This window comes from Podarcis pityusensis (assembly GCF_964106645.2).
Source record: "Podarcis pityusensis genome assembly, chromosome: 10".
Classification (NCBI taxonomy): domain Eukaryota; kingdom Metazoa; phylum Chordata; class Lepidosauria; order Squamata; family Lacertidae; genus Podarcis; species Podarcis pityusensis.
Genome location: NC_138035.1, coordinates 2331015 through 2344780, shown reverse-complemented (window position 1 = coordinate 2344780; position 13766 = coordinate 2331015). Strand labels below are relative to the sequence as shown.

Sequence of the window (13766 nt, the reverse complement as noted above, 5' to 3'; positions counted from 1 at the left end):
ACGCTAGCAAGGTTATGCTTAAAATTCTACAAGGAAGGCTCAAGCAGTATGTGGATCGAGAACTCCCAGAAGTGCAAGCTGGATTTAGAAGAGGCAGAGGAACCAGAGACCAAATTGCAAACATGCGCTGGATTATGGAGAAAGCTAAAGAGTTCCAGAAAGACATCTACTTCTGCTTCATTGACTATGCAAAAGCCTTTGACTGTGTCGACCACAGCAAACTATGGCAAGTTCTTAAAGAAATGGGAGTGCCTGATCACCTCATCTGTCTCCTGAGAAATCTCTATGTGGGACAAGAAGCTGCAGTTAGAACTGGATATGGAACAACTGATTGGTTCAAAATTGGGAAAGGAGTACGACAAGGCTGTATTTTGTCTCCCTGCTTATTTAATTTATATGCAGAATACATCATGCGAAAGGCTGGGCTGGATGAATCCCAAGCTGGAATTAAGATTGCCGGAAGAAATATCAACAACCTCAGATATGCAGAGGACACAACCTTGATGGCAGAAAGTGAGGAGGAATTAAAGAACCTTTTAATGAGGGTGAAAGAGGAGAGCGCAAAATATGGTCTGAAGCTCAACATCAAAAAAACGAAGATCATGGCCACCGGTCCCATCACCTCCTGGCAAATAGAAGGGGAAGAAATGGAGGCAGTGAGAGATTTTACTTTCTTGGGCTCCATGATCACTGCAGATGGTGACAGCAGCCACGAAATTAAAAGACGCCTGCTTCTTGGGAGAAGGGCAATGACAGGCCTAGACAGCATCTTGAGAAGTAGAGACGTCACCTTGCCAACAAAGGTCCGTATAGTAAAAGCCATGGTTTTCCCAGTAGTGATGTATGGAAGTGAGAGCTGGACCATAAAGAAGGCTGATCGCTGAAGAATTGATGCTTTTGAATTATGGTGCTGGAGAAGACTCTTGAGAGTCCCATGGACGGCAAGAAGATCAAACGCATCCATTCTTAAGGAAATCAGCCCTGAGTGCTCACTGGAAGGACAGATCGTGAAGCTGAGGCTCCAGTACTTTGGCCACCTCATGAGAAGAGAAGACTCCCTGGAGAAGACACTGATTCTGGGAAAGATGGAGGGCACAAGGAGAAGGGGGCGACAGAGGACGAGATGGTTGGATAGTGTTTTCGAGGTTACCAGCATGAGTTTGACCAAACTGCGGAAGGTTGTGGAGGACAGAGGTGCCTGGCGTGCTCTGGTCCATGGGGTCACGAAGAGTCGGACACGACTAAACGACTAAACAACAACAAAAGGAGTTTTGATAGCCTTTGGGGGCTGATACGGAAGGGGGGGGACCCTTTTCCACGATCCGAGGCGATGACCTCGAGGGACCCTTCCCCAGTCCGACCACCTCGCCCCCCCACACTGTTCCACAAGCACCATACACTACCCCAAACCCCAATAATAAAGTGCCTTTCTCCTTTCCTTAGGGAGAAATAAGCCCAATGTCTATGCTTTTCCCCGCTCTATCTGTATCCTGAGTAGACCGTACAGATTTGTATTCCCCGCTCTTTTCAATGGCCACGTTCTGTCCAATCAGAACCGTGCATTTATTCTGCAGAGCTAGCTCAGCGAGCTCTTGCATGCCTCATTTAACCTCCTGACAAGCTGCTGACGGCTCCCCGCTGGGAGAACAATGGAATCGAAACCTGCGACCTCGTAAAACTTTCAATTCTGGTTACTATTTTGTATCTATTTTGTTTCCGAATATGTCTATTCCTTTCCGCTATCAATTACCCTATACGTACAATGGGCAAAATGACTGAAAACCTTTGAAAAATCATATAAAATCATCCACTGCTCCGATTTCTTCAGTCTTTGCGCCGATTGACTCAGTTTTCCAGTGGCTCCATGACACCTCACAGGACTCCATGATCCCCCAAGCGAGGAGTCACGTACTCAGGAAGACCCTAATCCCCTCAAATTGTTCTGCCAAGCCTTCCCTCCGGTCAATGCCAGGTGGCAGACCATGCATATGTGGACCATTGTTCTCTGACACTGGTGCTCAGGAAGTGCTTATCTTTGCATATCTCTGGCTCTGCATATCTCCCCCTCCCTCTTCCGTATGTTAATCCTGTCCAACCCGACCCCCTTTTAATGTATTCATGACGTGTTTCTGTGTAACTCAACTCCTCTTTAATATATTCATGATGCAATGATGATGTATTTTGCACTGTATTCTGGGACACGGAGGGAAGTTTCAAAAACTCATGTCACCCCTTCCTCGGGGTTCAATCTCACGTTGAACCTGTTGCGCAATAAACTGGGATCTCCGCAGTTTGCTCCTGTCTCCGGCTGAGCTTATTTCTTCCGCAGGGACCCGCGGACTTAGTCCGACGAGCTGGGTGGCAGAGCAGCCTTGCACCCAGATTTTTCCGTAACAGGGGCATAAAACACCCGGACTCCGAGCCTTCGTCCCTTGAGGGTTCCCCAGCTGGTGCCTCCCCCCCTTTCACCCAGCCAGTCCATGAGAGCAACAGCAGCAACAACAGTAAATTCAGTATGATAATAATATGCACACTGGTCCTCTGGCAGGAAGAATAATAACTTCTGGGACTATGGAAAAATACTATCTTCCCCAAACCCCAGAATAAGCAGGAACTCTGGGGTTGCCCCATGGGGTTCGTGAGGGAAGATGGGGCCCCCAAGAGACTTCCCTGGTAGCTGCAGCCCCTCCTTCCCCATCTTGCAATAAGGCTTGGGGTGGGGAATCTCCCATTAAATTACAGTATTTTAAGTTTTCTTCAGAATGCGTAGGAGGCAGGGAGAAGTTCTGGTGAAGAAGCAGTGTTTGGAGATCATGCGGTGGTGGGGGTGAGAGAGTTTGGTGCAAAAACCAGTCACACACAGATGCACCCATTTTGCATGCTTGAGTACAGCAACTCCAGGGCATGAGCGAAGTATCAGCGGGGTAGGGGCCATGTGTCGAGCAATTCCCATGCTGAGGTCAAAAACACACACAGAGGCAGCAGGCAGGACTTCTTCAGTTATACTTTACTGAGCTTTCAAAGCATACAGTTCTCACTGGGTCCCCAGTGAGGCACAAAACTTAGCTCCTGAGAGCAAATCCAGTTTCAGCAGGAAAAAAATACAGCACACAGGATATCTAAGTCAGGCACACAAACCGGCAGAAGGGAGCAAGGAAGGAAAGAGGCTGGAAGGACACAGAGCAATGGATGTGTGTCTTTCGCTTCCTGTCGCCTGGGAGGGAAGTCAGCAACTCAGCATATTCAGGGGCTTCACAAAGCAAAGCTTTCTGCCGGCTGCTTCCAGACAAATGAGCACCCCAGAAACACACACTGTGATCTCTGGTGTGTTGCCATATCAATTGTTTTTGAAAGGTTATCACGATGTGGTCAAGAAACCAGTATTGGACAATATATCGCCCAGCCCTCACTGACCACCAACTAATCCAGATAAACCATCTCCCCTTCTCTATTGAAAGATATATTACATCTTAGATTATAATCACATTGTTTGACATTGCCTTCAATATTTCATTACTATACAGTTTTACACATAAATACCAGAACTTCACATACACATCATGTGTTAAAGACGTATTTCCTCCTGAGTTCATTTCTGTGAAGAAAAGAGTGGACTTTGAGAGGAAGACATTCCACACTCCATACATCTAAATGGGTTCTTACATCTGAGAGTCTCTGGATGTTCCTTAAACAATCCATTGTAAATAAAGCACATTTTGCAATCTTTTCATTTAAACTGCTTCTCCTCTTTGAGTTTGTTGATGATTTGAAAGGTTTCAACTCCTAAAGTTCTTCCTGTCTGTGAGTCTGTTGATGTAGAATTTCCACTAGGACTGAATCTCTATCTACTTTCCTGATATTTATAAGGTTTGGCTTTTGTGTGAGTTTGTTGACATAAATAAAGGGTTCCACTCTGCCTGAAGCTCCTTCCACAGTCCATACATTTAAACAGTTTCTCCCCTGTGTGTCTGCTGATGTTTTCTAAGGTGTCCATTCTGCCTGAAGCTCTTTCCGCACTCCATGCATTAAAAAGGTTTCTCCCCTGTGTGAGTCCGTTGGTGTATTCTAAAGCTTCCATTCTCACTGAAGCACTTTCCACACTGCATACATTTAAATGTATTCTCCCCTGTGTGAGTCTGTTTATGTATATTGAGGTGTCCACTCTGAATGAAGCTCTTTCCACACTCCATACATTTAAATGGTTTCTCCCCGGTGTGAGTCCGTTGATGTGTTCTAAGGCTTCCATTCTCACTGAAGCACTTTCCACACTCCATACATTTAAATGGTTTCTCCCCGGTGTGAGTCCGTTGATGTGTTCTAAGGCTTCCATTCTCACTGAAGCACTTTCCACACTCCATACATTTAAATGGTTTTTCCCCTGTGTGAGTCCGTTGATGTATATTGAGGTGTCCACTCTGACTGAAGCACTTTCCACACTCCATACAGTTAAATGGTTTCTCCCCTGTGTGAGTCCGTTGATGTGTTCTAAGGCTTCCATTCTCACTGAAGCACTTTCCACACTCCATACATTTAAATGGTTTCTCCCCGGTGTGAGTCCGTTGATGTGTTCTAAGGCTTCCATTCTCACTGAAGCACTTTCCACACTCCATACATTTAAATGGTTTCTCCCCGGTGTGAGTCCGTTGATGTCTTCTAAGGCTTCCATTCTCACTGAAGCTCTTTCCACACACCATACATTTAAATGGTTTCTCCCCTGTGTGAGTCCGTTGATGTGTTCTAAGGCTTCCATTCTCACTGAAGCACTTTCCACACTCCATACATTTAAATGGTTTCTCCCCGGTGTGAGTCCGTTGATGTGTTCTAAGGCTTCCATTCTCACTGAAGCACTTTCCACACTCCATACATTTAAATGGTTTCTCCCCTGTGTGAGTCCGTTGATGTGTTCTAAGGCTTCCATTCTCACTGAAGCTCTTTCCACACTCCATACATTTAAATGGTTTTTCCCCTGTGTGAGTCCGTTGATGTATATTGAGGTGTCCACTCTGACTGAAGCACTTTCCACACTCCATACAGTTAAATGGTTTCTCCCCTGTGTGAGTCCGTTGATGTTTTCTAAGTTTTCCATTATCACTAAAACTTTTGCCACACTCCATACATTTATATGGTTTCTCCTCTGTGTGAGTCCGTTGATGTATATTGAGGTGTCCCCTCTGACTGAAGCTCTTTCCACACTCCATACATTTATATGTTTTCTCCCCCGTGTTATTCTGTTGATGTCTTCTAAGTTTTCCATTATTGCTAAAGCTCTTTCCGCACTCCATACCTTTAAATGGTTTCTCCCCGGTGTGAGTCCGTTGATGTGTTCTAAGGCTTCCATTCTGCCTGAAGCTCTTTCCACACACCATACATTTAAATGGTTTCTCCCCTGTGTGAGTCCGTTGATGTGTTCTAAGGCTTCCATTCTCACTGAAGCACTTTCCACACTCCATACATTTAAATGGTTTCTCCCCGGTGTGAGTCCGTTGATGTGTTCTAAGGCTTCCATTCTCACTGAAGCACTTTCCACACTCCATACATTTAAATGGTTTCTCCCCGGTGTGAGTCCGTTGATGTCTTCTAAGGCTTCCATTCTGCCTGAAGCTCTTTCCACACACCATACATTTAAATGGTTTCTCCCCTGTGTGAGTCCGTTGATGTGTTCTAAGGCTTCCATTCTCACTGAAGCACTTTCCACACTCCATACATTTAAATGGTTTCTCCCCGGTGTGAGTCCGTTGATGTGTTCTAAGGCTTCCATTCTCACTGAAGCACTTTCCACACTCCATACATTTAAATGGTTTCTCCCCGGTGTGAGTCCGTTGATGTCTTCTAAGGCTTCCATTCTCACTGAAGCACTTTCCACACTCCATACATTTAAATGGTTTCTCCCCGGTGTGAGTCCGTTGATGTGTTCTAAGGCTTCCATTCTCACTGAAGCACTTTCCACACTCCATACATTTAAATGGTTTCTCCCCGGTGTGAGTCCGTTGATGTATTCTAAAGCTTCCATTCTCACTGAAGCACTTTCCACACTGCAAACATTTAAATGTTTTCTCCCCTGTGTGAGTCTGTTTATGTATATTGAGGTGTCCACTCTGAATGAAGCTCTTTCCACACTCCATACATTTAAATGGTTTCTCCCCGGTGTGAGTCCGTTGATGTGTTCTAAGGCTTCCATTCTCACTGAAGCACTTTCCACACTCCATACATTTAAATGGTTTCTCCCCGGTGTGAGTCCGTTGATGTGTTCTAAGGCTTCCATTCTCACTGAAGCACTTTCCACACTCCATACATTTAAATGGTTTCTCCCCTGTGTGAGTCCGTTGATGTGTTCTAAGGCTTCCATTCTCACTGAAGCTCTTTCCACACTCCATACATTTAAATGGTTTTTCCCCTGTGTGAGTCCGTTGATGTATATTGAGGTGTCCACTCTGACTGAAGCACTTTCCACACTCCATACAGTTAAATGGTTTCTCCCCTGTGTGAGTCCGTTGATGTTTTCTAAGTTTTCCATTATCACTAAAACTTTTGTCACACTCCATACATTTATATGGTTTCTCCTCTGTGTGAGTCCGTTGATGTATATTGAGGTGTCCCCTCTGACTGAAGCTCTTTCCACACTCCATACATTTATATGTTTTCTCCCCCGTGTTATTCTGTTGATGTCTTCTAAGTTTTCCATTATTGCTAAAGCTCTTTCCGCACTCCATACCTTTAAATGGTATCTTCCCTGTTGGAGGTTGTTGATGTGAACTATCTGTGCTCATTCAATGAAGCATATTCCACATTTTAATTTCTATTCCTAATGAAATGAAAGGTGACCCATCCCCTGGAGTTCTGACTGTCTTCTCCATCTCCTTCTTCAGAGTGGGAGGAAAGGAAATCCTGTTTTGGTTTCAAGGAAGAAAACTGAGGGAAAGAGAACACATCAAGCTCCATTAGCACCTTCTCCTATTTCAACGTCTCCTACACTCCCTCACCTCCTACCCATGTTCCCAATTTTTAGGAAATGAAGTTGCCATGTCAAATGATAGTAATTCATGAGCAACTTTCCAAATCCTCAATCAATGTTCATAAAGCAGCATGATTCCTTAAAGAGTGATGTGCTGTCTGATCTCGTGCCTGTCTTCTGATGCAGGACTATCCTAAAATGACACTGAAAATCAGGATATACAAGGCAAATAGATAAACTGTACTTAGTGGAATGTGTAGTACCTTGAAAATGTAGTATTGATTCCCTAATGGCCTGAAGTTGTTTTATTTCTGGGGACATGAATTTATTCCTGTTCTGTCTTAAAGATCATAATCATACGATGTCATTGGGTGTTAGGGGAGCGGTAGTACCTTTGGTGGGGGGAATGTCATGCACCTTATGGGGTAATTTATCCACCATTGGTCCCCACCCTGCACTCAGCTCTCACCTGTGGCTTCCAGAAGCTGTCAGCATGGAACAGGGTCCACAATCCCAGGAACGGCTTCAACCAGCCAGCTAAACCAGGTGAGGATACCTGATGGGTCTCAAATCCTTGGTGTATTAGGGAATTCTGCTGCAGGTGAAGGCAGGCCCTGGTGGATGGAGAGGATGAGAACAACAGTGAATTCCACAGTCAAGAAGGCAGATTCTGCCCATTCTGCAGAGGAAATGAGGGCAGATGGGGCTCGTCAACCAGGGAAGGGAGCCCATCGAGAAGGAAAACTCTGGTTGTAATACTTTGGTTCACTCCTTCACGTCCTCTTGAGTTATCTTCAGGAAAAGAAAATGCTATGGAGGAAAACCTAGAGAAATCCAGAGTGTAATTTCTATGATGGTTGGATGGTGCCCTGCACACCTCCTTCCACTCACTCCTGCAGCCAAGCTGGTGCCTAACGTACTGCTCTGCTTTTTTGGGACCATATAAGCCAGGCTGAGAAGGGGGTCTTGTTGTCTAGGCAGCCCAGGACCCCCAAACACACTGCCCAGGCTCACAGTGCTGCTAACACAGCAGTTTCAGGGGGAGCGATGATCTCAGACCTGTGTATCAAAATTTCTCCAATGTGGAATATGTAAAACAGAAGTGCTGTTTATATCATACATCAATTAAAAACTAATCAGAGTATTTGTCTTTTGAATAAAAGACCACCAAGTATCCGATGGCCCCTTCAAAGCTAATAAAATATTGTGCCTGGAGCTTTTGTGGGTGCAGGACCACGAAAGCTTCTTCCATCATTATCCTTCCAATTGGGATTCAGGCCTCACCATGGGACTGAAACTGTGCTGGTTGCGCTGGATTATGATCTCCGATGCGCTAGAGTCCGAGGGGAAAGCTGTTTCCTGGTTCTGCTGGATCTCTCAGCGGCTTTGGAGACCTTTGACCTTGGTATCCTTCTGGACCCTCTAGGGGAGCTGGGGGGCCTGCTATGCAGTGGTTCCCCTCCTTCCTCCTGGGCCATGTCCAGAACATGGTGTTGGGGGGTGAGTGTTCTGACCCCTGGGTGCTCCCTTGTGGTAGCAAGGTTGCCGTAAACGATAGTCCCACCCACAAACTCTCATTCACACACAGCCAGTCAATTTGGTGGGGGGAACACACACCTCGCCTGTGCTGATACTGGCAGTCTTTCGCCTGTATAGGCACAGCCTGTGTGTTGAGCCTCCAGCCACACAGGGACTGTCTATCATGAAAATGGGTCCTTTGACTGGGAAGATTCATGCAATGGCTATCATTGGATGATGATGGGTTGTATCTCAGCTTGTCAGTCAGTCTGACACTGCCTTCAAAGAATAACAGGTATGTGGATGATACCCAGCTCTTCCTCTCTTTTAAATTGGAACCAGTGAAGGTCCTGTATGAGTTTCTGGAGGCAGCTGGAGGATGGATGGTGGCTAACAGATTGAGGTTGAATCTTGACAAGACAGAAATACTGTCCCAGGGGGAAAGGGGGCAGGCAGATGTGGAAGACTCCCTAGACCTGATGGAGGTAACTGTGCCCCCAAAGGACCAGGTGCACAACCTGGGGGGCCTTTTGGACTCACAGCTGTCCATGGAGGCCCAGGTCAATTTTGTGTCCAGGGCAGTTGTCTGCCAGCTCCATCTGGTATGCTGGTTGAGACCCTACATGCCTGGAGACTGTCTCCCCAGAGTGGTGCATGCTGTGGTGATCTCCCGCTTGGACTACTGCCATGTGCTACATGGGGCCATCTTTGAAGGTGACTCGTAAACTGCAACTAATCCAGAATGTGGCAGCTAGACAACAGAATGAGAGCAGCCGCTGAGACAACATAACACCAGTCCGAAAGGATCTTCACTGATTTCCAGTACATTTCTGAGCACGATTCACATTGTTGATGCTGACCTTTAAATTGCCTCGGTTGCACTTTTCAGGCATAGATTCCTGTTATGCCTTCAGTCACAAATTTATTTGCTGAAGGAATTTTTTGCTGTCTCTGAGCTTTCTTTCCTACTCTGCTAATTGTATGTCGGACTTGCTCTGGAGATCATTGTGGAGGAGCAAGATCATTGACCTAAAGCCCTACAGCCTCACTCTCTGTAGACCTGAAGGAGCGTCTCCATGCCCATCGCTCAGTCTGTACACTGAGGTCCTCCTTCAAGGGTCTTCTGCTGGTTCACCCCCCCCCATCCCATTGAGAAGCGAAGTTACAGGGAAGCAGGCAGAGGGCAAGGAAATGGGCAACTATCTGACATTTAGAAGACAGCTGAAGGCAGCCCTGTATCAGGAGGTTTTGAATGTCTGATGTTTTACTGTCTTTTATATGTACTGTGAGCTGCCCAGAGTGGCTGGTGAAACCCAGCCAGTTAGGTAAGGTAGAAATACTACAATCATTCTTATTATATTGTTGTTGTTTTTGTAGTTATATTGGAATTCGTACTGCAATATCAGTTCATGAAATGTTATGGGTGGAGAAAATCACAGGGATGCCATAAACGATAATCCCACCCTGAAACTCTCATTCACATACAGTCTGTAAATTAGGGGAGGTCTCACACCTCAGCTGTGGTAATATTGGCAGTCTTTGGCCTGTATAGGCACACCTTGTATGTAGAACCTCCAGCCACAGGCACTGTCTATCATGAAAATGGGTCCTTTGACTGGGAAGAATCTCAAATTGTCAGTCATTCTGACACTGCCTACAAAGAATAAGAGGAACAGAAATGCTTTTGAGGTGCACCTTCTACATTAATCCTGAGAGCCATTCCATGGACTCTGCACCCCTTTTTCTGATGACAGATGTACATTATCCTCATCCTCAATGAAGCTGGCAGTGGAAAAGACATTAAAGATGGAAGCCTGAGAGAGAGGAAAAGGTTTCTGGCTGCTTCCTGGGTGGGATTGGGGAAACCAAGAGCCGCTTCTGAGAAGGTCTCTCCCCTCCCCTCTTCCTCTCCGGATTTGAACCGCAGCGACTGGGCAGGGCAGGGGTTTATGGGGGCGTGAAGAGGATGCAGCTTGCAAGAAGGAAGCCACACGGGGGGGGGGGGGTCTCTATCCAGGCGTCCCTCGATCCCGTTAACCCTTTCATGACCCGCCTTTCTCCGTGCAGATCCGACAGGGACCGAGGGACCCCTGCGTGGGGGAAACGGGGCAAAGGGGCCCTCTTGGGACCCCCTCGGTGGGCGCCCCATGTCCGCCGCTGCCAAGGCGCAGCACGGGTCCAGGGATCTAGGCCATGCCGACGGGACCCACGAATGGCGCTTTCGGGAGCTTTCGGGGGTCTCTGGTTTCTTTTCTGTCCTCCCCCCCCCCCGCGACCCCTTTACCTCTTTGTCCTCGCTCCAGATTCTCCTTTCCTTTCCTGCAACATCCACGGGGGGCGTGTCCTCCCCTGCCGCCCCTCCTCCCCTTTCCGAAAGCGCCCCCCCTAGAGCTACGGCGCAGAGCAGCAATCCGGAGTGGAAGCTCCACTTCCGGGAGAAGCAGTCACGTTGGGAGGGGGGCTCTCCCCCCTATTCCCGGAGGAGAGGTCGGATGGCGAGGAGGAGGAGCAACATATTGGGGAGGGGATTTGGGGTTGTGGGGGCGGGGTGAGGGAAGGATGTGCCGGGAGGGGAGGAATTGGGGGGAGGGAGAGGAAGGTTTCCCTCCTCCCCTCTTGCATCTGTGGATCAGAAGAGCGGGGAGGGGCTGATTCCGCAATCCAATTGCAAAGTGGGGTTCCCCCCCAATGTTTACATTGTAAAATCCTTCCCTCGCCGACCCCACGCCACTAGCCGTGCGTCCGTGCTTTAGGTATTGATGCTCTTCAAACCAGGAATGGGGGGGGGGCGGTTAAACAACACCCCAAGGCCCCACCACAGCCTCGGACTAAGGCCAGGACAATGACCATTTGCACAGGCACCTCCCATGCACAGCAGCAAAGAGGCTCAGAAATGCAGCCTATACAATTGTAGCAAGAAGCGGATACCATGAATCGGACTGTTTCCTCCGACTATCCAATACGCCTAATGACTCCTCTGGAATTGGGGGGTCCAGGGCTCCCCCTGACTCCATAATCCCTTACGAGGCAGGAGGCGATCAAGGGCAGCACATGTCCCAGACAGAAATCCCTCGGGATGGCGGATTGAATCCTGATGCATTTAAAGGAGAAGCGCAGGAAAGCCTTGCAGCTGGGGGGATGTCCGAATACTATTATGGTTCTTTGGGGAAGAGGGTAGTTAAAACGTGTGGGGAAATAAGGTTACCGACGGGCAGGGAGACGGGCTCATTTTTCTAAACGCCAAAGACTCCTACTTTGTGACATATTTGTGATGTATCGATGACCCTGTTGAAAAATGTTTTGTGTTAAATGGGGAGAGGTGTTATAAGTTCTTGCAACCATATGCAATTGTTGTAAGAATTTTAAGGTCTAATATATACAAAATAAATGTTCTAAGAACACACACACACCACATGTCTGAATCCAATAGAAAAATTTCTGGAACCATTTTGTCCCTCCCAAATTAACCTCAAATATTTCTCTGCAAGGTCATAGTGGGAAACCTCCCCATTGTCTAGACAGCATCTTAAAAAGTAGAGACATCACCTTGCCAACAAAGGTCCATATAGTAAAAGCTATGGTTTTCCCAGTAGTGATGTATGGAAGTGAAAGCTGGACTACAAAGAAGGCTGATCGCCGAAGAATTGATGCATTTGAATTATGGTGCTGGAGGAGACTCTTGAGAGTCCCATGGACTGCAAGAAGATCAAACCTCTCCATTCTTAAGGAAATAAGTCCTGAGTGCTCACTGGAAGGACAGATCGTGAAGCTGAGGTTCCAATACTTTGGCCACCTCATGAGAAGAGAAGACTCCCTGGAAAAGACCCTGATGTTGGGAAAGATGGAGGGCACAAGGAGAAGACGACGACAGAGGACGAGATGGTTGGACAGTGTTCTTGAAGAGACCAGCATGAGTTTGACCAAACTGCGGGAGGCAGTGGAAGACAGGAGTGCTTGGCGTGCTCTGGTCCATGGGGTCACGAAGAGTCAGATACGACTAAACAACTAAACAACAAGAAGACATGAATAAGGGACGCGGGTGGCGCTGCGGGTTAAACCACAGAGCCTAGGACTTGCTGATCAGAAGGTCGGCGGTTCGAATCCCCACGAGGTGAGCTCCTGTTGCTTGGTCCCTGCTCCTGCCAACCTAGCAGTTTGAAAGCACGTCAAAGTGCAAGTAGATAAATAGGTACTGGTCCGGCGGGAAGGTAAATGGCGTTTCTGTACACTGCTCTTTCCTAAACTTCGCCAGAAATGTGCCCCAAGAAGAAATGTGCTTCCCCAATCAGAGGCAGCCATCCTTCTCTGGTGCTCAAGTGCTGCCAGTGGGCTTCCCAGAAGAGGCCCCTGCTTGGCCCCTGCGAGGACAGGGGCCCCTTGGGCCTGATCCTGCAGGGCTCACCTGACGTTCTAATGCAGGTGAATACTCCTTTGTACTTCAGGGAGAACAGGGTTTCCCAAATTTGGGTCTCCAGCTATTTTTGGACTATAGAACCCACCATCCCAAGCTAGCAAGACTAGGGATGAAGGGAATTGTTGGCAGGCCATGCAGGTGGCTCTGGAAAGTGAGCCCAGCTGCATGTGACCAGTGAGGGGAGAATTCCTTCCTGGATTCCAGAAGTGGCCATCACCTTTGATTATAGGGTCAGTGCCCCTATTCCTCCAGCAGTAGCGATTGTGGGGCTTCCTCGCCCGCTTCCATTCAGCTCCGCCATTCCCAAAGGGCAATTCTTCTTTAGCCATTGTGGGAGCAGACGGGCTGGAAGCTGAAGCGGCTTGCCTTGGAGTAGGCTTTGCTTCCCTTTCTGTTGACCTCAGCCTCTTGGATTGCGGCCAGCTTTCCTCTTCCATTTCCCTGAATGCTGAGCAGTGTTGGATGTGTGGGGAAGTGAAATTCACTCCATAACTTTTCTGCAGGGTTCCCTCCGCAGCACAGAAGGATGGGGGGAGGGAGGAGCACGTAGTGATAAACGAACACTCCTGTGAATGGAGAGAAGCAGAAAGTGGAGTCCCCTATAGATCAGTATTGGGACCTGTGGCTTTTCAACCTGTTCATAAATGATCTAGAGTTAGGAGTGAGCAAAGTTTGCTGTTGACAGTAAATTGTCCAGGAGTGTTCAAACAAAGACAGAATACAAGGAGCTCCAAAAAGAGCTCTCCAAACGGGGATTGGGCTGAAAATACAGTTCATTGTCAACAAGATTAAAGTGATGCATGTTGGGGGGGGCAGGGAAACACCCTCTTAATATCATGTGTAGGATCATGGGGTCTGAACCGGGTTTCTCTGTGTGCTCTA

At 47.5% G+C, this 13766-nt stretch overlaps 4 protein-coding genes across 5 annotated transcripts in view; 1 reads left to right on the top strand and 3 right to left on the bottom strand.

The window, feature by feature from the left end:
• Positions 1-13766, top strand: part of LOC308486266 (uncharacterized protein) — a 136397-nt gene that overhangs the window by 15506 nt on the left and 107125 nt on the right. The gene's annotated exons all lie outside the window — the stretch shown is intronic.
• The window catches only part of LOC308486262 (uncharacterized protein), a 120013-nt gene that overhangs the window by 12761 nt on the left and 93486 nt on the right, over positions 1-13766 (bottom strand). The window lies entirely within an intron of this gene.
• LOC308486324 (uncharacterized protein) overlaps positions 1-13766 on the bottom strand; it is a 119181-nt gene that overhangs the window by 39174 nt on the left and 66241 nt on the right. The window contains exon 3 of the mRNA XM_081023083.1: positions 7422-7566. The gene's annotated coding sequence lies outside the window, so the exon portion shown is untranslated. The remainder of the gene's footprint in view (positions 1-7421; positions 7567-13766) is intronic.
• Positions 2758-13766, bottom strand: part of LOC308457801 (uncharacterized protein) — a gene marked incomplete at its 3' end in the record, with an annotated part of 121992 nt that continues 110983 nt past the window's right edge. Inside the window, exons 4-5 of the mRNA XM_080971974.1 lie at positions 5285-6885; positions 2758-2786 (exon numbers count right to left, since the gene is read on the bottom strand). Coding sequence (XP_080828100.1) covers positions 2758-2786; positions 5285-6767 — 1512 coding nt within the window. The 5' untranslated portion in view covers positions 6768-6885. The remainder of the gene's footprint in view (positions 2787-5284; positions 6886-13766) is intronic.